Raw genomic sequence first — 25,042 nt, 5'->3', positions numbered from 1 at the left:
TTTTCCATTTTACATGCACAAGTATCTGTATAAAATGTTCCTACTGCAAATCATGTGATTCAATTAGTTATACAGTATGTCTAATGTTAAAAAGCATGTGCCCATAAAATATGAATTTGTCAACATGTGAAATGGTGTATGAAAACCCCATTATAGCCATAAGTTACATAAGAAATGTTTAAGTTATTAACATTCTACAGGTGGAGTATATGAAAAATCACCTGAGCCAACTGTATATCCATGTGACATTATTTAATTTACTGTGCATACAGTATAAGCACAATTTCATTAGGTGCCTACTCACAGAATTTCAGAATGCTTCTTTTTACCTCAAACTATATTTGTGCCTAACCATAGCCTTGTTGTTTTTGTGCCTCAATGTAACAGCTTCATAATAAATAATGTAACCATGACAAGAAATGGTAGGCAACAGCACATGTTAGTAACATACTGCGCCTAGTGGTGGGCAGAGAAGGGACCTTCAAAGCCATATGTATTGGCTGATATGAACAGATATTCAGCCACTGGATAGTTTGATAACATCTGAACTGAGTGTACTTCAGGTCTGCTTTGAATTTGGAAATATTTCTAAAACTAGTGTACATGAATTTTATAAACCCATCGTTATATTCAGATAAAATGATATAAATGTAAAGTTCCCAATCACCCTTAAGCATAAATGTGCTTAATGAATAAAATATAATGTCATTTAACAATTCCACATGCATATTACTACCAGAACAACCTGGTAGTAATATGTAATATCTTCAGTGGTGGAAACAATATAAGTTACACAGACTCTGTTGGTCATTTAAGTCCTGTGCAAACAGAAATTCAGTTCAAACTGAAAAACAGAAACTAAAAAATGTGCTTTAAGCATTTGCAAAACCTACCAGCCACTTGGAAAGGCTTTGAGAGAGCACCCGTGAATGAGTGTCAAGGGTTCCTGAGGTGCTCTCCAGTGTGTGGAAGAGGACATGAAAGGTCACTGAGTGGGGATCAGAATCGCCTGTAGATGGCTAATGTCACACTTCAATCCCCTGGTTTTTTGGGTATTCCCTTTTTTAGTCAATTAGCAATGTGCAACCCTCTGTCTTTAGTCCTCCTCTTTATTTATGTTTTTCACAGCTGCCTCTATCCCCTTGGTGCAGTCTGGCAGTTTGTTATCTCTGCTTTTGTCTGCTGTTTAGCAGGATGTTGTGTGGCTGAGGGGCGGCAGACGTGGATGGCTGCTGTTGCTGAGAAGCCACCGGCCAGCCATCTGCATGCTGCCAAGCCCTGCACAGTGTCTCTGTGAGCAAACAGATGCAGCGATAAATATATACTATCTATCTAAATCCCACTTGTTGAAGCCTGGGCCACTTGCCACAACATTTTAAACGCCAGCTCCCTAACACTGACTGACGAGGTGGATGTCGAGTAACGATAATTCTTTCCTGCCACTAGAGCTTTGGTTTGAACTAATAGACCAGGAGGGGTAGAGAAGAAAAGGCTTTGTCAGATGGGAAACCTGCATTGTGAAAATATGACCTCTGGACTGGAATGGGTGCCACATACTATGTAACCATTTTTGATAGATACATTTGTTTGACTTCAGACTCAGACACAAAGAAACCTACAGTATTAGTCCTTAGAGGTGGAATAAAGATATAGATCTTTTACTTAATTCAATTCAATTCAACTTTATTTATATAGCGCTAACTCACAACAAAGTCATCTCAAGGCACTTTACAGAATAAAGTCAAGACTATAAAGATGTATAGAGAGAACCCAACAATTCCCCCTTTACCAAGCCCTAGGCAACAGGAGAGGAAAAACTCCCTTTACGGAAGAAACCTCTAGCAGAACCAGGCTCAGCGTGGCAGCCATCTGCCTTGACCAGTTGGGGTGAGTGGAAAGTGAAGAGACAAAAGAAAAAAGGCAACAGAAGCAACCAAAAAACATTGGGCAGGTTGGTAGGACCAGTAACTGCACACTGGAAAACAAGTGGGACAAGAGGAGGCAAGGAGCTCGTGGGGGTGGGGGGGGTGGGGGGTGGGGGTGAGGGGGTGGGGGGTTGTTATAAGCCAAGAGGTGGGGTCAACCCTGGACAGATCACCAGTTACTACTTTGTACTTAACAGTAATACTAAGTTTTGTAAGTAAGTACTCTTGTTTTGGAAGCAGGTTGACAATGCAGGGAGAAAGAGGAAAAGAGAGGGGAGAGCCACAAGCTGAAAATACACAAAGACTGCATTTTAGGTTAACTGGTGATTCTAAAATGCCCATAGCTGTGAATGTGAATAGATGTCTGTCTGTGTTTGTCTCTCTGTGGTGGCCCTGAGATAGACTGGTGATCTGTCCAGGGTGACCCCACCTCTTGCCCTATAACAAGAGGTTATAGGGCCCTACAAAGGAAGGGTAAGCAGTTACAGATAATAGATGGATAATTTAGTAAGGTAAAGATCGTGGTAGTGGCAAATAAAACATGCTTAGAGTATGGGTAAAACTTGGCAACTGAGACAAACTGACTAAACATCTTGTTGAAAAAAGTTAAAAAGTTGTTGAATTGTGGACACAATTTCTAGTCTCCTCCTTTGAAGCCAGATGCTATAAGCTGCAAGGTCGTCCGCCACCTTACCCTTACTTTCTGATTTACTACATGGAGGCCACAGTACTTCCTGGTTAGGCACTGAATATTGGCACTGAATGTAAATTGTAATCAACAGAGGCATCCAATACCTATGTTATTCCTGGGGATACAGAGCTGAGACACAATTTCTGTAGAATGCTGGTAAGCTGTGTGCTATGAAGAGAACCTCCGCTGAGGGCAAGGGAGAGAGGGAGATGAGATCACTCATCCCTCATTCAGGTCTACAATTCTTCCCGTCTGCTGTGTTCTGCCAATGAAGGACGTCTGGTGGTCCCACCACCGCACAGAAGACACCAAGTAAAACTCTTCAGCGCAGTGATCCCATGATGGTGAACAAGCTACCAAACTCTGCACACTCAGCAACTCGCTACCAATATTAAAAAAAAAGCTGAAAACAGAACTCTTCCCCACCTTCCTATGCACTTAAATCTATTAATAAAAATTTAAAAACTTCCTTTCTGCTCTTTCTTGTACTTGCATCTCGTAAACTGTGAACAATTTCTGATAGGACTTTGCTTTGATGTTTTCTCCTTGACTTAGATTTTTGCTGCCTTGTACCTCACTTGTAAGTCGCTTTGTATAAAAGTATCTGCTAAATGGCTAAATTTAAATGTAAATGTAATGTAAAATATCACACTGAAACTGTATTTAGAAAATGTGTCTTTGATGTTGTCTGGTGCATTGGGTTTGTCCACACAACTAGACAAAAACAACAACTCTATTCTGCCAGCTAGATGGAAAAAGCTAATAGAATTGGAGGTACTAGTGTGGCATGGCAAATCTACACCTTACAGGGCATGAGCTAATTCTACTGCAGATTCACCAGATTAATAATGTAACTAGTGAAAACTCTGAAAAAAATTGCAAAGACACAAATTTAAGGGCAATCATGCACACAATTGCAGTTGTAGACACACACACACACACACACACACATACACACACACACAGACACACACACAGTGCTCCCTTTGTGTTCCACCCTAAAAAGTAGTTCAGTTTTGTCCAGAGGCACATGGTAGCACGGGTTAAGCAGATGTTTCCATTCCATCATCTGACTCAGGCCTCAGATTGACCTACCAACACCCTGCTTTCATTAGGAAATAACTACTAATACGGCATACACGCTTTTCAGGTGATATATGGTGGTGGCCATATTGGAGCTCACCAATCTTCCAGGACAATAAAGTTTTATTTCTAAGATTTATTGTTACAGTTCATGAGTTTACACAGTTTGAATGAAAAAAAAGGGTCTGTAGGATATTACACCAGTTACTGATGTGGTTTTAAAGTTTGACCAAGCACATATATTCTCTACATACACTTAGACAATGCCTACATTGCTAGCTAAGACAACTGTAAGACATGGACTGGAACCCTGAAATATACATTACCTGAAGGTGGTGAGTGTGAGAACAAAAATGCCTTAAACAGTTGGACAAGACATTACCTTAAGTTATGCCTGATTGAGACCACGTGTGACAAGAGAAGGTTATTTTACAAAGAAAACACAGAGAGACGATAAACTTGTTGATGATGAAGTTATCATGTAACTGGTGTCAAATCAAAGGAATTCATACATCCCAGAGTGAAAAAGGAAGACCATTTACAAAAAGACACCAGTAATAATATCAAATAGGAAAGATGATGAAATACATGTAGTATTGATATAAATGCAAAACCATTCAACATTATGGATGAGTCATTAACCTTGTCTCCCAAACAAAACACTGCAATTACCAAAGCATACCATTTGCAATCATGCCCTGCCTTCTACATGCTCTACTGACGTGCCAAAGACAATTTCCAGCAGTTGAGATAGTGCTGAATGTGTGAAAAGACAACTCTGAACAATATCCTTTAGGATTAAAATGTAAAATGGCCTGTTTGATACATTAGACAACTGACTACATGACAAAAACAGATGATCATGGATGCGTTGAATTTCTAATAATTGTGGTCGCCCCCATGTTGTGGTGATTTTCCCACTAATTTGGCCATATACAATCATCTTACAAACTTGTAGCCGGATGTTCAAGACAGTCTGCTGTGGACATGTTTAGTAAGTAATGGAACACATCCAAAATTACTTTTGGAATACGGAGTAACCTTAATTTGGAAACATTAACCTGATCAGACAAGTCCTTATAACTCTTCTAGCCAAGTCAGTATGCATTTGGACCTTTAAATTGACCAATATTTCTGGTTATCTCTTTAACAATGTCTGCTAAAATTTCTAAAAGAAAAAAATGTGAACTCAACAGTACCAACAGTGAGCACAACATCTAGGCACGATAGACTGTCAGGAGTAGGTGTTCAGATCAGGAAGCTAAGGAAACCATTCCATGAATTCCTTCCATGAACAGAAGAAAGAAAATAGTCCTTTTTGTCATTGGTGGCCCTGTGGGGGTTTAGCCTGAGGTTATCAAGACATAATCTTTTCCACGATTCATCTGCTGAGGCATTGCACATCATAAAAGGAAGGAATAAATGCTGATGCAATCAAAGGATGCCAATAACCTGTGAAATGCACGGGAACACAAGAGCTTGACAGACAGAAAACTCTTCTAGTTAAAGGAAATGTAATAAATGGTACATTGTTTTAGGGTCAGGTTGCAAACCCTTGTTTGTTTGCTTGTTTGTGAATATTTGATCATTATAAATTCAGCCAAACCACTTGTTCAATAAAACATCACAACTCTTCAGTGGCTGACATACTGGCCCCTGTATGTAGGGAATATACTATTACATTTAATACTGTATCAGATCCACGGTTCTATAGTAACAACTGCCCTTGTGCTGCCAGTGGTCGAAAAAGTAAAGGAATATTCACTGAAGTACGTGTAGCAATACTACAGTGTAGTAATTCAGTGTAAGAATACATTACACACATAGTATTACATCAAATAGCTGATTTTAGAAATTTCTGGAGTATAATTATTGATGCATCATAGGGTCAATTTAATGTTGAAACATTTAATGAACGTATTGTAACAACTTTATACCTTGTTTTGATAATCATATGTTGAATCTAATGTAATTTGAATTGCTTCATTTTCTGATGGTTAGCTTGTCAATTTATCACAGAAGATCGATAAAATCTTATTGTTGCACAATCAAATTCGGAAAATTAAATAAAAGTTTTTGAAAAATGTAACTGAAACATACTAAAGTTAAAGAGGGAACTATAAAGACATGGACATTTTCATGTAAAGTAGAAATACCTCAAAAGTGTACTTTAATACTTACGTAAATGCACATACTTTCCACCACTGTATGCTGCAGCTCATCTCTAGCTAGTGTAATTCATTTATTTGTTACTGACTTCAGCAACATATTAGCATATTAGCATTTTACCATAAAAATCAATCCACCCGGATGATCCACGAGAAGCTATTACGCGGCTCAGTAAAACCATAACATGTACAAACTGTACATGTACAAACTGTACATGTTATGGTATACACTAGTTTACACTATAACATGTTTCAGTTTATGTTTCATTATATATAGCTATATCAGTATAATCCTATTATATTAGTATTCCAACTCTAAACAGTCATTATAAATTATAATATATTGTTGGATGGAAAAGCCCTTGTAACAGCAGTAAACATCAGACCCCAATGCTTCCTTTTCAAACCTAAGACAATATTTATTTTAAGTCCATGTCAGCACACAGTGCAAACCGGATCTGAGACTCACACTCTTTGGACATTCCCACTGCGAAGCACTTCTGCAGGCGACAGTACTGACAGCGGTTTCTTGTCACCTTGTTGATAATGCAGTTCTTGTCCCGGTGACATGTGTACACCATATTCTTCTGGATACTTCGACGGAAAAAACCCTGAGGAAACAGACACAGACAGGTGGGTGGGGGGGGAATCTCATGTCATTAGGCTCATTTTGCGTCTAATCTTCAGCAGCCATCTATTTTCTACAAGCTCTATTGAAATTGTGAATATCATAATGCTTTGTCTTTTTGATGCCATTAAGACAGAGAAACAAGAAAGGCTGTGTTTTCCTACTGGGAGCGCTGTGGACCTTCAAACGCTGGATTTAAGCTCAGAAACACTGTACTACTGGGAACACAATGAAGAACTACATGGGAACCAAAGAATGAGGCTTCTGTTGCAGTATGGAAGAATAACTGAGGACTTTGGTTCAGTTGTGGGTGGGGATTGTCACATCTGCACTTGACAAAGTGACATTGAACTTCTGTGAAAGACCAAAGCCACTTTTCTTTCAATAGACTGTTTTCATTGTCATTCAGCAGTTCAGCAGTGAAGTAATGGATCTTAATTTGGCTCATTTAATGTGTAGTGTTAAAAGAAATACAAGTACAAGACTGTTATTTTAACAGTCGTGACAGAGGCAGAGTTCTGCTCAGGAACACACAATGAAGAACTGGAGTTTAGAAGGGATTGATTGATTGATTAGAGTTTGATGTGCTAAACCCTGAGGTTCATACACACACACACACACACATATAGATATATACTGTAGTTTATATATATATATATATATATATATATATATATATATATATATATACTTTTCTTTTTTTTTTCTTTCTTTTATTTATTCACACACACACACACATATAGATATACATACATATACACATATAGATATATACTGTAGTTATATATATATATATATATATATATATATATATATATATATATATATATACTTTTCTTTCTTTTATTTATTCAGAGTAGTTCCTGGCTGTCTCTTGCAGAAGAACACTGGTCACAAAATTACTGTGTTTACATGCACCTAGTTAACCTGGTTACTCTGCAAAAACAGTTTTCTCTTGTAATTGCGAAATGACACTTATTAAACATTCAACAACTTTATTGATCCCATAAGGTGCCTTGTTACAGCTGCTCTCCACGTGAAAAGTAGAAAAGAAGGGAAAGAACTTCCACCAAACCAAGACAAAAAACAAGTACAAACTACTGATCAATAAGTAAGAAAAAACCGAGCTAGAGTAAACATAAATGGGTAGGTGGGAGGGATTGTTGAAGATTGAGAGAAGTTTGGACAACATTCTCCTCTCAGCTATAACATGCTGAGGGTTCAGCTCCTGCATTTGAACCAGGGGCTTGTACTCAGGCAGAAGGTGGATCAGGTTGTTGTCAGACCTGCCCGGGGGGATGGGCAGAAGAGATGTAGGGCTCTTTAATATTTGAGTACATCAGGTCCAGTGTCTTCTCAGTCCTGGTGTGACAATCCACATACTGTGTTAAGGTGGGGAGGGTCTTGATGGAGAGGGTTTTATGTCCCGTAAGATCATAAAGAGGGTGGTAGGATGCCAGGTCTGGAGTCTGGCTGCAAACAAATGTATGACGCCACATGCACTGTTTGAGGTAGCAGAGAGAGGAATTTAGGCGGTGATCAATATGGCCTGTGAGAACTCTCTGGGCATATAGTAAGGATGGAGGCCCACTGCCAACATTTTGATGTCCGGGGCAGTAACATGACCAACATTAAACCACCTGTCTGATTTCCTCTCTCCTTCAATCTGCCCGCACTGTGCTGAAGCCCTCAATACTGATGCAGCCTAGTTACTGGAAATCCACATATTTATGCAGGATATGAGTAATCTGATTTCTCCTCCACCTTGGACGTAGTTTGGAAGCCTGGCTCTCTGACTTATTTTGGTAGATGTTGTTTGCTGTGTGTGTGTCACAGTAACACCACAGGGAGATAGGGGAAAGTAACACAGCAGTACACACCATGAATTGTCTGAATTGAAGAATTTCCCTTGGATATCACACACACATACACACACACACACACACACACACACACACACACACACACACACACACACACACACACACACACACACACACACATAAACATACAGTTTTGTATTTCTGTCCATCTGTGTTCACTCTTCTTGACCAGCCAGTTCTCATTTCCGAGGCGTCAAAAAGCTCCACTTTGTACAGTCCCTGTGTGTTACATAGAGACACTTAAGCCTTCAGGGTAATTAATTAGAAACCTCTGCACTTCAATATTTGATGTCTAAATCAGTGACGTAAAATAAGAAGAGAAAAAAGTCTCATAGGGACGAGGACTGGGTGGTGAATGGTACAACGAAACAAAGGACTTTTCCACAGGAGACCGGTGTTCGACTCTTGTGTGAGATATTGCGCTTTATTAATGATTATTTCACACCGTGGCGCACATGATTACTATAGTAAGGATGCACGTTTGGGCCATTGTCACTGTTTGTAGCATTTTGTTTGCATGTAATTTTTTCTTCTACCTCCTAAGTTCACCTGAAGTTTTTTTTCCTAACCCTAACTGTAGTTGTTTCTTAACATAACGTTGCCCTTAATTTGTTTCCTCAACCCTAATGTAGTTTTTTTGTAGTTTGTAGTTTTTGTAGTTTTTTTGTTTGTTTTTTTGGCAAAGTGCATCTGCAACATCAATACCAGATGCAGTTGTTCCCAGTGTGTCAAATAGTGGCAATCCTTTGAGTGCCCAATAGTAATGCCAAAGGGAACCTGGTGCATCAGTATGATACACTAAATTATGAACAGTTACATGCAGTTGTTAAAAGAGGTGGGGGATGCTACACAATGGACAGTGAACAAATCCAAACCACCTCAATCTGGGCTCTCTGACTTTATCTCCAAAACATTTAACATGAGCTCCCAAAGAGAACCTCAACATCTTAAGCTCTGCTACCTCCAGCTCTGCCTCCTGTCTTTTCTTCAGTGCCACTGTCTCTAAGCCAAAGAACATCGCTGGTCTCACCACCGTCTTGAACACCTTTCCTTCCATTCTCGCTGATACTCTTTTATCAAACAACAAAACTGACACTTTTCTCCACCCGTTCCAACCTGCTTGCACTTGCCTCTTTACCTCTTTTACAAAAAGTGGATTGTTTATATAAAGGCAGAAAAGCAAAGGGCCCAATACTGAAGCTAGTTTACATTCACAAGTGGTGAACAATGAAAGTAACTTGTTTTATTGTATTTATGACCTCTCTTGTGTGGCAAACAAAGAAACACTATTTCCAGATTGTGTATTTTTCATGCTTATCTAACACAGTGTGTACAGAAGGTCTAGGTGAAGGTCAGTAGTGACACTACTGACCTTCACCTGACTCTCACTAAGTCTATAACCCAACTCCTGTTGAAAACCTATTCTGTTCAATTTCACAACTAAGCTTTAATCCTTTCAGCTGATATAATGTTCACATGATGTGGTTTCTTAATTAAAATGATAAAATATTATTACGCAAAATTACTACAGACTAAATGATACACATTAAACCTGTGGCAGTGTAGTAATCTGGGAATGTGGGTGATTTTCCTGAGCAATATGGTTTGGGAAAAAGGGTCCCAGAGCTAATTATTCCCTTGTAACAGCAGGTCAATGTGACCTAATTGTTTACTCTAGTAAATGTTCTTGTATTTGTCTTTTTAATGTAACATGTGATGAATGTGTGTTTTACACATTCAGGGGATGGTTGTAGGAGTGGCCAGTTGAGGGTGGAGCATAATATAATTAACATACTTCATAGTGAAAATAAATTTAGAGAAATCTCTGTACACAAGGGACAATGCCAAAAACCAATAGTGAATGGTCGTGATCTTCATGTCTTCAGGCAGACATGTTTCTGTAGTGAAAAACAGTTCAATGGGCTTCAGAATCTTGAATCTCTTCCAGGCTGAAGAGAAGAGAGTCAAATCTAACTTGATGTCAGAGCACAGTTCAAAAGCCAGAATCTGTGATGGTGTGGGGGGGGGCATTACAGTAAATTTTACAGTAAATGTATTTATTTCAGCGACACACTGTCCAACCACATTCTGCACATATTACAAACTGACCTGCCTGCAGTCCAGACCTGTCACTCACTGAAATAATTTGGAACATTATGTATACAGTATATATTAATGCATATAGTTCAGCAGCTGAAATCCTGTATAATGAAATAATTTAGAGTCCTGAAGTAAATACAGTATGCATACATTTGCAAAATGTGGTGTAGCTGTTATGTTTGTGTGATGAGAGAAATGACCCCCTTCTAACCACTGGAACACTCTTCACTAAAACCACATTAAGCCATGTGGTGACACCCCAAGTGCTCTGGGCTGTCTGCTTAAAGGGGAGTGGTAATGAAGACAACGTGGATCCTCCTTGGTACAACGAGGTTGAGCTTGGCTGTGTATTTTGCTGGACAAGAGTGACAGAAAGCAGAAGAGCATCTATAGGAAGTAGGAGTCTTCACAGTTCTCCTTAATTTTGATATTCATTTCCCTTAGCTCTGGGGTCTTTTGAAATGATCGTCTGTCATCCAGGCCCTTTTGCACATGTTTGCAGGCGTTTGTGCCTGAGGAGTTTCATTCAGTATAAGGAGTGGGGGGGGGTTAAAATTCCATTTACCATAGCTGCCTGTGACGGATGAGACCTTGCCTTTTCATTAGTGAAGCAGGATGCATGATGGGTAACAGATTAGATCACAGGAGTGAAACGGCTGACTCTGTAGCCCATCTCGCCTCGGCCTCAAGCATCTGTCAAACCCCCTCGGTGGTACAGATACCAACCAAAAGAAGCCAATCGTGTCTCAGCCTTGATGACACGTGAGCGATCTGAGGTCACCTCTCCTCACTTGGTATTACTCATTTCCTTAATAGAGGCCTTTATCCTGGCTGTTGCAAGCCGGGTGAGTTGGTAGACATTACCTGTGAGGTCTGATGGATAACCATGGAAGCTGGCTGCATCTCTATTGGCTGCAATTGCTATATAACTGTGTTCAGGTTGGGTGAAGAAACCAAGGCTACTCAGGTAGTTATCTCATTCAGAGCTGAGAGCATGCAGGTCACTTAGCCTTGGAAACCTACTGTGTGTGTGTGTGTGTGTGTGTGTGTGTGTGTGTGCGTGTGAGAGAGAGAGAGAGAGAGAGAGAGAGAGTGAAGTGCGTTCCTGCAGTTAGGAACTAGAGCTGCTGCAGTTTGTGGGTTGTGCACTTACTGTTTCCCAAGACAGATTTGCATTTCGTGAGCTTCAGCTATTTGGAAAAGGTTTATTGGCAGGTCAAGGCCTCAGCTGTGAAACTTGAAACTATATTACATTTTTATTTTTTTAAGATGAGAAATGAGTAACACTGGGTAACCATGAATCCAAAACTTGATAGCAGTAGTGGTACAGTGGTAATTTGGCTGATGTGATTTTTATATAGTTTTTACACAACAATAGATGTCTATGGCACAGACACATAAGCTAATCCTGGCTGCAAGTGATCAAACATGAGTATGAAGATTAAGTTTAGTTTTAATGTCTGTATATATTTCATTAGAAATTGACCAAAGTTATCCTTTAATTCAAAAGCTACTTTGATGAAACACTAATCAATATTTTTATATTACTTATTTTACTTGTTTTATATTATTTATTATTTGCTATAATGGATGCAATATGTATCTACAATGGGAAAGATGTCACTTATAGTGACAAACCCACATAGGATTATGACTGTCACCTGTCACTCAGCATGCAGCAGACATCACTGCTTCCCCTTATCATGTTTGTCACAAAAACAAGATTTAAGTATGAAATAAATACAGGAAACACACATAACATAACATTTAGAACATTGGATTACACATTTCTTTTTTTAAAAATACTCATATTTGATATTAGAGGTAATGTCAGCTTCATGAAGTTCATCTCGCTCTCTTCTCCAGTAGGTCTAATGTAGTGTAGAGGTCTGATCTGACCATCAGCTTTATTGTCCAATCAGTTATTATTTGTTGTTTTTGTTAATTCTTTGTGAAAACAGACTCCCTCCCCTCTAAAGGTCACAGTGCAATTTCAGAACTGGACTGTTTGTGTGTCATTGTGCATCATTTGTGGTTTCTGAGCAGCAGCAATGAACAGAGTCAGAGCAACTTGGAGCACTTCATCTCCCCAAGCCTCCAGGGAAGCACCATCGGCGTAGTGACACTAAAATGCACACAGTCAAAATACAGACATACAGAGTCATCACATTTGCTCTTGTTCTTTGATGTTTTTTTTTTCTAATTTTCCCAAATCCTTCTTTCTCTCATCAGTGCCTCTTCTGTCTTCCTACTCTCTTTTAATTTCTCTTCACCACCACAGGACTCACGTGTGACCTGACACTGTAGACTGCTCTGATATTTGCCAGCGTGCACCCTATAGGGCTTACTTATTAGAAGCTTATAAATGTGCAACCAAAGGACACCCTTGAGCCGAGTGTTGTACAAAGGTGTTTACCTAGCTAGAGTGCAGCAGGAGGAAAGGGGGCTGCTGCTGGGCTAAATAAATGATAAGATCAGAGGTTTCAGCAGCAGGGACATGCTGAGAATGAATCACATCTCACACACAAGAAGGATGCAGAGAGGGGCAGAGCTGCTAACTCAGTTTACCCTTCTACAGAATCTGTCTGCACGATACTGTGTTCAACTCGTATCATTGTTTGCAGGGTGGCCCAGTCTTTTTCAAATGGCTTTCATGCTAAAACAAACTAGACATTGGACTTCTGATGACTTGTAATGTTTTAGAAAAGTTGCCGTGAAATTAGCTTTTTCAAAAGTGTGCATAATCCAGAAGGGACCCTAAGAACTACACTCACTGAACAATTCTGTCACAGTCTACAGTGTCGAAGAGAAAGAATGCAAATGAAAGCATAACCGGTGAAGCCTGCTGCTGTTAATCTGCTTCCCACCACTACTTTACAGTAACACTAGTTTTGCCATTACCTGACACTTCCTTCAGCTCAACTACCTCTCTGAATTACTCCCTTTGCCTGCTGAATCTGTATTCATTTCAGAATTTATTGGCATGTTTATTTAAGTGTTTATTATTTTATTATTATTTTAGTCTCTTTATATATATTTATGGACTGTTTATTTAATGTAATTTGTTATGCTCCTATAACGGAGAAACATTTGAGTTTGTGTCACTTTATTTTTTATGTTATGTCCATATAGGACACTTTAAAATGAGAACAATAAAAATAATAATATAATAAAACAGGAACAATAAAAACATCAAATGGCTTTTATTGAAGAACTATAATCACTGGGAAAATGAATAACATTTATGACAAATACGGCACTCTTCATACCAGAACTCCTTTTATGCTTAAGGCCATGTGGAGATATAATGTCAGGGCATCAGGGGACACAGGCCCAGCCACCTGGAAGACAAGGCCACTTCTCCCTGGACTGATAAAGTGCACCTTAACTGAGATCATTATCCAACATCTTGTTATCTTAATGGGCTGGGGATAGGGTGTCAGAGTGATGGTCCTGCCATCTTAGGCCTTCTCATTTACAGATTAAAAAACGAAAGTGCTGCCCATTAATTATTTAACTACAATCCAACCCCTTGTCCAGCTAGCCTCCTCTTTCTCTGCCTCTCCCTCTGCCTTCCTCTCTATACTCTAGCCATCCACTGTCTGTCCGGCTCTTTGGAGTTGGCCCCTGTGTTTTCTGTTGCCTGAGCATTCAGTAAAGCTGAGGGGAGAGAGAGGTAGAGCAGCGGATTAGCTTCCGCTCTTAATCGTGTCAACATCTTACCACTGCCGTGGAAAGTGGAGAGGACACTGGAGACCCTGGGGGGTTCCAGAAAAATGAGGAGGTAGAGAGGAGAGTTAGAGGGGGTGGAGAGGTGGCTGATATTTATCTAGTTTTTCCAGTCCAAGCTATTACTTACACCTGCAGTTCAGTGGACAGGTCTGGGTATAGTGACTATGGACAAAGAGAGAATTTAGAAAAGGAGGATAACAAGTAAAGCAGGTTTTCTACAATGTTTCATTCTAGGAAACAAATGATTTCACTGTAAAAAGTTTTCTTGTGAAAACACATGTTAACTAATGCACAAATTCATGCAATTTGAGCCTAAATTGGATTTACTTGCTAAAACTATGTTAATGCCTTAAAAAGACTAAGTAACTGTTACTTGCATAACTTAGGTGAGTGTACTTAAGTTTTTCAAACATCCATTATAACTCTGTTTCATTCACATTCCCTTTACTCAAGGTTTGATAACCACACATCCCCAACATACATGAACATACATTACCATGGGAACTATACTAATTACATGAGAATCCTGATAGAGAATCTTTTTTTATCTCTCTCTATGCAGTGCTTGTTGGGCCAATTAGCTGTAATTATGCCATGCTCATATGTAAAACGTGTTTACATAAAATATATTTTTACTGGCATAAGTACACTTTAGAAAAATCTAATCCTGCCTCCCTCCATGGTAAATGCCAGAAGAGGGCACTCTAAGGGCAGAAAGGAAATCAAAAGGTCAATGATCTTGACTTTTTAACTGCTTAGGGTCACTGAGGTGTCCAGATACAAATAGTGCATTATTGTAGTAATGTCATTACTTCCTTTTTAATGCTCCATTGCTTTAAGTAGCTTAATTCAGTACATTAACTAAATTCATATCTTCATTTCAAAATCAGGTCAACTTCGAAACAAGTCATAAGAACATACTGTTGATAATCAAATATGTGCCATATGGACAACTATGAGAATTTACAGAAGGTAGAAGGTAAAGTTGATATGGAGACAGTGGTGATTATGTGATTCATCTCAAAAACAGCAGAACCACAGGACAAAAAAGGAGCCTGAACTGCATAAAGACCCATATTGTCACCGCGGAAACCTCATCTGTTGAGGTGAAACCTCAACAGATAACCTCAAACAGGGTGGCAGTCAACAGCTACAACATGGAAAACTAGACATGACTCTCTCAAACCCCCACTCTTTCCCTTCTGTTTCTCCTCCTTTCTGCAGTACCCCACCACCCAATCACTGCTTATCTGTCCATTCAAGCACCTGAAGTGCACAGATGGACCATGAGATACAGCAGAGACTGAAAGCCCAATTAGGAGAAAGTAGAAAGGGGAGTGCAAAAAGAGGAAGAGAACAAGAGGAGCAGGAAAAAAGTGAAATAGCTTGAGAGAGGCCTGAACAGAGGAGCTGTGTGACTCACCCAACCTGCTCTGAATAGCTGCAGAGACAGAGAACTGGAGACTGAGCGAGAGGCATAAAAAGACAATGGGGGAGAGAATGAGGAGGTTTCGGATCACCCAGTCCTCCACAGACGCCCCACTGTAGGCCTATTCTTCAGCTCGTCGCTGACCATTCAACGCTCGTCTTTCGCTTTCGGACCTGTTGGGGGCCTCCAGGTGATCAGAAGCCATGTTTAAGCTTTCTCACTCTCTGATGGGAGGCCTCCATTCTGTTCACTTGCGTGTTAACACACACCACACGAGGTCAGACCTGTTGCTAAGCTGCACCATCCAGCACAGCAAGGCCCACCATCAAATTACAATAAATAAAAGCTGGACAACTTATGAAAAACGTTTAGTAGTGTATATGTCTGAGTTTTAATGCATATTTCTACAAAAAAGTTTCAATATAACTTAATTCTTATAATCAAATAATTCTTATATATCTTAAATATATATTTTAATTACATAATTTGACAATATGTTCTATCAGTCTGCGGAAAGTAAAATGAGATGGATTTCAATCTGTTAGAGACCAAATTACAAAATTGGCTTCTTCCTGTATTTATATAACATTATGGCTCTTTTTTCCAATTTATTTTTGTGATGTGTTACGGCAGTAACCAACGTAATTCTCTTCATTGAAATTATAAATTTAATTTGCATTTGTAAGGGTGCACCAGAATTAGCTCAGAGCAAATTTTTATCTGCAAATCCCTTTGAAAGTCATATCTAAAAACATACCCACTACAACAGATCAATGCCAGACAAGACAATAAACACCAGAAAAACTAAGCAAGCAAGACAAGACACATAATAAAGTAATCATACATGATTATATTTTCATATGATCAGAGTTAGTGTCTATTTTTCTGCTTAACATTTTTGCCTTTTTTAACATGTGCTTTATTTGTATTTTTTCCTGCATCATTATCACTCTCTAAGTATGTTAACCTTTGTTTTTCTACCTCTACCCTAGATATTTCCTTTTTACTGTGTATGTAGGATTGACAGATATATGAGCTTTGTTGTCAAATATTCTATATTTAATATTGAATTTTAGAAGATTTTGTTATAATTGATGCTCTGACACAGTTTGCCTTGTACTTCTGGGTGCCCCAGAGGCTTTATATCTACAGTGTGACATGGTTTGTATTTTAAATTCAGAAGGCATGTGGGTGCCAAAAAGTCAGCTTATGCCTGTGTCGCATACATGTTGTTGACATCTGTACTGTGACAGCCATCTGGTCTGGTCTCCTAGCCCATGCTCTCTCACTGAACACCCTCAACACTTTTCCACAACCGTGTGGTTTCCTTTTTACAACATACGTTCAGTCATCCGTAAATTTTTTCCCACAACCTTTTTTTTCTCTAAGCGGGCCAGAGAAGCCTGAGCTGAGTTACAAACAGTGGTGGAGGATCACTTACTTAAGTAAAAGTACCACAATGCACTGCAAACACTGAAAACACTAAAATGCAAGTGACAGTACTGCATGTGGTACTTTATACAAAGTGGTGTTAAAAAGTACTGGCTCAAAAAAAAATGTTTTCATCTAACTACTGCAGCAGCTAACTAATTTATCATAACTATTACTTAGTTTAAGTGTTGCTGTGTAGTGAATTTCACACCAGGGACCAATCAAGTATGAGGATTATGATCTATTTTTTATTTACTTGAAAAATATATTCATCTAAAAAGCAGCAAAGTTTGAGGAAGCAGAAGATGGAAATACCCAAATCAAGTAGAAATACCTCAAAACCCCAGATAAGTATTGTAATAAGCAAATTTACTTATTTCCCACCACTGGTTCTAAACTATACCTTTTAAGATATAATATTTCTTTATTTAGCTATATTGGCAGAAATAAACAAAACTAGGCACTCTGTGACTCTCAGTGTACTTCACTTTTGAGTCTGATGTACAATAAAATAAACATAAATGATGGAAAACAGTGTTTTAATGCATCTTTTTTCAGGTTTTCCAGCAAGTGAACCAATGTGTTTACAATAAATATCCCACAGAGTTTCTTTAACAACAAATGTACACATAAAACCAAAGCACTAACAGAGCATTATTCACAGAATACCAGTTATTGTAGGAAGGATTATTCCTCTGACAAACAGTACAAAGGAGTTCTTCTTCAAATAACAGGTCATCCTCTGCAGCAGGACTTGAGAGGACACTTCCCATACTGTTTCTTCACTCCACAAATTGTCAACAGCCTGAGCTCTGTCCACACATTTAGTCACACTACAGGTAATCAACAGAACCCACACAAAACTCAACTCCTTTTAACTGGCCATGATGGCTGAAAAAGACATGAGATGGTTTCACCAGTTGAGCGGCAGATTGCCCTGCAGGGAGAGCACGGCTGCTGTGGCATAACAATCATATCTATTTCCCGTCACACCTCTGTGACGCTGACCCTCTCATTTTGATTCCTTCTCTCTATTAGCACTTGTTTTTTTTATTGTTGTACAGTATTGACAAATCACATTAAGGAGTGTGTGTTAGCACCAAGGGAAGCTGTGTAGATAATAGTGACAGGCAGAGTGCCGGCAGAGAAAGGCCCCGGCAGATCCATGTCCTTTTTTCGCTCTTTATCTCCCCAGTCAGCTCAAGTGGGCTCTTCATCATCTGCGTCCTGCAACAGCAGTGGACAGCAGGGAGTAAATAAAGATATGAGGAGTGCAAAAGGGAGGAGGCTCAGGGTGGGGTAAGAAGGAAGCTGTTGGACCATGCTCTGCTGTGGGATAGAGTAGAGTGAGAAATACAGCCTCCTCCAAAAGTATTGGATCAGCAAGGCAAGTGTGCCTGTTTCTGCTGCACAATGAGGACATTTTGTTAAAGATCAAAAGATGACCCAAATTTTAAGTGAGCAAAAGAAAATGATGAAAATGTAAACTTTTTTCTGGTTGCCCAACTGTGTCATTTGTGTCATTGTTCAAATAATAAATAGCTCAAAACAACTACTTTTTGTCTTTGTCTTGGGTTTTACTTTTGAAGACTATTTGTTGTTAAAAAGTCAACCTGTCCTCCAACCTGAATGCACTCATAGGTTGTTTGTCGCTACCCTCTCATATGACCGAATGACTTTTAAAATAGCACAGCCACATAAGGAGACATGTCTGTTAATATTGCACCCCTTTTGGTGCCAGGCAACTAAACTGAATACACCATTGCTTACAATGGTGCAGCTTGCCCTACAAAGACAAGACAAGGATCCAAAACACAATGTCAACAAAGGACTTCATTAGAGAGGCTTTAGGCTTTAGACTGACCGACTGAATCACCAGACCTTCATACAATTGAACATGCTATGTCACCAAAAGCCAAAGACCAATCAGCTGCAAGCAAGATCCCAGCTGATATAAACCCAGTTCCCATCCAACTTTCAGACATTAGATGTTGTGAGTCACTACACACATGCACACGCCACATACATATATGCATTTATAAAGACTTGGGGTTGTTGGGACATCCATGTTTAAATACGAAAAACAAGGTTGATGCACATACATTAGTGGAGTATCAATGTTTTCATCTCCCTTTGGAAAAAATACACACACAACGGCATATTATCCAAGAAATGTGCACACACATGCTTGTTATGTAAAGAAGCCTGTGATGTGTAGCAAAGAAAGTCTTGGTCTTAGTCTTACAGGTACAGCTGCAACAAATTTAGACACAAGTTTTTTCAGTATGGATGGCGGAACATGCATTTAGTATAAACATACATTATTTATACACCTTGTAAGTCTTGTGAATAGTCTAAAAATTTCTAAATTCTGCTGCGGTAAGAAACTCTATTTGTGGGTGAGTACAGGTGAATTTATTCTATTTCTCTATTAAACCTCTACATGTTGGTGTGAGGCAAAAAGAAAATGCAGTATGGAGGTTTCTTTTTCACTATGAGCATTTTGAATTGTGTTTTATTCAAAGAGGTTATGGTCCCCCACTTGTCAAATCAGTTCCATCAAACTAATCCCACTGTGTCGACGCCTCAGGACGTAAGTAAAAGAGAGAGGGGGAGGAGTGTTCACGGCTCACGGCTCAAGTTTTGTCTTCATCGCCAAAGGCCTGTCACCACTGACGACACACATAAACATCTTTCTTTCTTTGGAGTTTTAAGGGCTTATGCAAAACAACCTTAAGATGGAATTTTCTACATTATTCTGCTGGTGTCCTGTTAAACAGATATAGCAGTCTGGGTTTTTCTGTCCACATATTGAGATATTTATCCCTCGGACTTCTCTCTCCAATTCAATAGATTGGAGATGTATAAAATCCCTGCAGGACTGTGGCTTGAAAAAATACATACATATACATAAGCCCCTTTCACACATGGAATATGTAAAATTGCTGGTGTTGTCACTGTAAAATGTCATAACATTAGTAATGTTTTTACCAAATTTCAGTACACTCTCTTTGAAATACACTGTTCTAAACTGACTGGAGAGCTGGTGAGTAACCTAGGCAACAAAGCTTCCATATGATGCGATGCAATGTGATATGACACAATAGGACTTTATTGCTTGCTGTTCTCAATGAAGATCATCTTGCATCTTGTGACTGCTACATAATAAAAAGAAGCAGCACTTGACAATCATAGAAAAACGCATCCAAAACCCAGACCGATCATACATAACAGAACACATTCTCAGGATTCTTACACAGCCCATCCTCATGTTGGTTGAATAATAGTGTAAAGAAGAAGAAGAAAAAGAATTTTAAAATTAAGATTAGGAACCTTTAAATTACCTGCTAAAGGGAAGGAGTTGAAATTCTCCATTTAGGCCAAGAGTTGGAATACTACTTTTTGTAATTTGTTAATTTCTGGTCTAACATTTTCTTTGTATCGTAAATCCTACATAGTTAATCCTACATTCACTGTCTGTGAATCCTACATTCACAGACAGTGAAACCCAAGCATGTTGGAGGCCTCCCTCTGCTTTTTCCCCAATGATCAATGCCCTGTTTGCACCGTAACAGTGAGTTCTGTGGTTCTCTAATTTGCCTGAAGCAACTGTTTTAAGTTTTCTTTCCCATGAGAATGGTAGTGCACTTCATTAGTAGTTTAAATATTTGGAACATGAATTGATGCCAAACTTTTACAACATGAATCTGTTTGCCATCAATTGGATTATGCTCAGAAATTTTAATATCACAAGACGAAGTTGAGAAGAGCGCTCAAAGAGTGAGTTACAACGAACAGCATAGACATCGTGCTCGGCTAAAGTTACAGGAAGTTATATCACGTTCCCTCTGGTATATTAAAATGGAGTAGTTTTTATCTGGACTTTTGAGAAGGATGCTGCCTGTTTGACATTGTGTCAAATGGGCTGGAATTGTAGGGGTGACTGAATGTGAAGGCTGTCTTGACTTTGGAGAATTTCTTGACTTTAGGTCAACACAGATGAAACTGTCATCTGTTGCATATGCATGTACTTCTGTTGGGCCATATGCCTGCAGCATTTTTTAACAATTCAAATCAGCTTTGTTCACACAGCAAATCTGTCAGCGGGCAACCCAACTACCCAGTCATGCTAGAATCAAAGAATGATAAAAGCAAAACCAAGACCTATTACTGCTATTTTGGTTCATGGTGGAGGTTTGGTAAATGGCTTGACAGAAAAATAAAAAGCTATATAAATGATAGATTGATTATTAGTCATTTATCATGTGAGTTCCAGCTTATCAAATGTAATGTTTAGGTGTTTTGTTTTGGTTTTTTTTAATTTACAAAATTGTAAATCTATTTTGTAAATCAAGCCAGTAACTTGAATAAATGTAATAAATTTGTCACAATGAATTTTGATGATACAAACATCTGTTTTTAACAAGAAAAAGTTAAAAGGTAATTTTTCTGAAAGTTGACAAAATCCAAAGACATACAATGTAAAAAAAACTTATTTAGTGGAATAAAACTTTTTTTGGTACGTATTTTTTGTATGTTTGTTTTGGTCTAGTAGAATTCACAAAGTCATAAAGAAAGTAAGGTGAGTCACAACTCTCAATAAGTGCAGCACAGCCACCAGTCACATTGTACAGTAAGTAGCAGATAAAAGACAGGACAGGAAAACGGGAAACTCTTCTGATTTTATTTAGCAAACTGATAGTCACGGGCTGTGATTTGGAGTGTTACCTTAAATTTTTCCCTGGTTTCTTTAGAAATTCTAATAACCTATTCAATCTAGATAAATTGAAGTACCATGCTCTAAAGTGTATTTTAAGCCCTGCATTGAGAAAGTGATTTCTCTGATTTAATGATAGAAGATATATGAATGATTGCTTTGTTCCATAAATACTGGCCTTTGAAAGTCTAAAACCTTCAGGCCTTGTTAAATTTATTGCGTGTACATATCTAAGCAGATAATAAACTGAGACTATAGACTATAGTTGTGTACTATAATTTGAAAAGGTGTCCCTGATAGTTTTTTTTCACAAACTAATCAAAATAGAATCTATAATTAAATAGCTTGAATTCTTTTTTTTTCCTTTTGGCTGTTCCCTTTCAAGGGTCACCACAGTAAAATCATGTGCCTCTGCATCCTCTTCTCTCACACCAACTAATTTCATGTCCTCTCTCACCACATCCATAAATCTCCTCTTTGGGCTTCCTCTAGACTTCCTGCATGGCAGCTCCAACCTCAGCATCCTTCTACCGATATATTCACAGTTTCTCCTCTGAACATGTCCAAACCACCTCAATCTGGCCTCTGACATTATCTCCTAAACATCTAACATGAGCTGTCCCTCAGATGTCCTCATTCCTGATCCTGTCCATCCTCGTCACTCCCACAGAGAACCTCAACATCTTAAGCTCTGCTACCTCCAGCTCTGCCTCCTGTCTTTTCTAATTAAATAGCTTGAATAATAATTATAGTAATGATAACATTACAAAAATTTGCAGCTGCACTTTCTCTAATGAGAAGCTGAATATGTTTACTTAGAATAGTCACAAATGGACACTGAACTGTTTAACCTAAGTTAACTCAGGTTTTCAAGGCAGTCTGGAAACTTGAGTTTCTTAGTTTAAATGACGTGAAATGATTTTAATTAAAATTCAAGCAATTACTATACCATTTGTTTCAGCTTCAGGGCACGGAACTCATTTTAGTATTTTCAACTATGTTCTTCAACTGTCACATGTTGAGATATCTTCTGTTAAAAAAGGCCTGGTCCTTATATGTGCTTTCCGTTTTCTTAATTATGCTTCCTCCCTTTCTCACTCCACCATCCTCCAGCCAGTAACTTAAGAATCAAAGACCACCATCAGATCTAGAACTGGCCTATGCAGTGTAAATTCAATATTTAGAGCCATATGTGCATATATGCATATGCAAAAAATGCTTTACAAGGGCATATAGCCTACAACGCTCACTCCCTCTCTCTGTGTTAGAGTCTATTTATGTCTCTAATTGGCACATTCACTGGGCAGTAAAAGGCTCTTCTTGTTGGCTAAAAGCCTACAGCACTAAAGCATGCTTGGTTGCATATATCCAATTGAAGGGGCTTGGCCCTTGCACCACACTAACAAAGCCTTCGCCTTGCAGACAGAAATACAACATAGGAAAAAAAACATAATCCGCTGCTTAATCCTGGAGTAGGGATGTCACGAAGTTGAGGCCATTCTGCCATGAATTGAGCAGATTTTGATATGCAGAGTTAGCAGAGTGACAAAACTCTGACAATGACAATCCTTCCTTCCTTCATATCCTTCCTTTCCACTTCTTGGAAAAAACAACACAAATATCAATCAGGTTTCAGGATGCACTAGAGCATAGATTCAGCTCTGGTAACAAATGATTTACCATTGCCACTACGCTCTAAAAATTATGGCATTTTAAGATCTTTCTACTGTAAAGGGTTCTACGGTATCTCTTACTGTTAACCATTACTCTTGGAATGTCTCAAATTACAGTAGGATTTAAGAGAAAGGCCCTTGCCAGTTTGCCAGTTTTTTAAAGATATATTAAAAACAGTTTAAACTGGAAATGTCGCATTCTCTTTTACTATTATCTAATGAGATGTACTCCAAGGTTCAATCTTGGGCCCTACACCGTTCTCATATATCTCATTGCTGATGAAGTCCCTTTTTGGAAATAATTGTATTTTGTAGAATATATTTCCCTCTGAAACTAATGAAACACACAGTTTATAATGTCTTAAGTTATGCTGTAAAATCCTGAGTGATCAAAGCTGTCTTTCCGCTAAATGAGAGTATGACAGTCCTTAAATGTTAGTTCACATGGCAGACCTTTAGGGACCACCTTTGAATCTTTGTTAAGATTAGAAAAATAAATTCTCTTCTCAGCAACTTCTTCCACATATAAGTTAACCTTAAAATATAAATGGTTTCTTTCTTGTGGAGATTTTCAGGCAGTCTTACACACATTCACTACTTAACAGCTTGACTATTGCAACTCTCTATTTAGAAGTCAATCTGTCATCCCTGACCCACCTACAACTGTCACGGTTTTTATTTTGTCCCTGTTTCCTCCAGCTTCACTTCCTGTTCCAAGCTTTTATTTTGTAGCCCCTAAACCTACATCCTGTCTTTCAGTTCTCGCTACCTGCCATCAGCCCAGATTATTTTCACCTGTGCCCCTGTCTACTTAACCCAGCATTCCCCTAGGTTCCCAGTCAGTTTGTATTTGTTTTTTTTTGTTGTGAGCCCCTGGTATGCTTCCCCTTTTGGACTCCTGTTTCCCTGTTCTGCCTGCTCCCTGTATTTGTACTGGTCTGTTTAGTCTGAGGTTTGGTTATTAGTTGGTCATTGTTTATCTACCTCTGTTTTGCACTTGGTTTTATTATTAGTTTGTCCTGGTTTATGCTTTACCGTTCTGTCCAGTCTTTCTTTGTGCGCACTCTTTAGTTTATTGTCTAGTCAGGATTCTGTAATTTAATATGTGAACACCTATTTAGGTTTATGTCATTGTTTTAGCTTTTGGTTTAGTCTATTGCCTTTACTGCTTGTGTTTTCCTCTCCTCCTAGTGGAGCGATCTTCAGTTGTTTTCACCCCCCGTAGTTCTTACAGTAAAACCCTTTACTTAAAACCTCCCCTTGCCATCTCCTTACTTGGGTCCTTAAAACCTAATACACAATCCATTACAACAAGGAGTTCAAAATGTAACTGCAAGACTCCCCATTTGTACCGGGGGGAAACCACATAACTCCTGTAGTTGCCTCTCTTCACTGGTTACCAGTGTTGGTTTTTGGATTTGCTTGTTTTAAAGTCCCTTTAAAACAAGCAAGAGACCTGTCCAGGTCTACCCTGGACAGGTCTCCAGTCTATCTTAGGGACAGAGAGATGTATACACAAACTTTCACATCTGCAGTAGACTGGAGTACCTGGAGGAAACCCACGCAACCATGGTGAGAACGT

General features: G+C 38.8%; 1 protein-coding gene across 2 annotated transcripts in view; it reads right to left on the bottom strand.

The window, feature by feature from the left end:
- Positions 1-25,042, bottom strand: part of LOC137129761 (retinoic acid receptor beta-like) — a 179,720-nt gene that overhangs the window by 33,746 nt on the left and 120,932 nt on the right. For both annotated transcript variants that reach the window (XM_067509012.1, XM_067509020.1), the window contains one exon: positions 6,337-6,478. In XM_067509012.1, coding sequence (XP_067365113.1) covers positions 6,337-6,478 — 142 coding nt within the window. The remainder of the gene's footprint in view (positions 1-6,336; positions 6,479-25,042) is intronic.

The sequence above is a fragment of the Channa argus genome, chromosome 1 (genome assembly GCF_033026475.1).
Source record: "Channa argus isolate prfri chromosome 1, Channa argus male v1.0, whole genome shotgun sequence".
In the NCBI taxonomy this organism is placed as follows: domain Eukaryota; kingdom Metazoa; phylum Chordata; class Actinopteri; order Anabantiformes; family Channidae; genus Channa; species Channa argus.
Note: the sequence above shows the minus strand (reverse complement) of the source record. Positions and strands in the feature narration are given on the sequence as shown.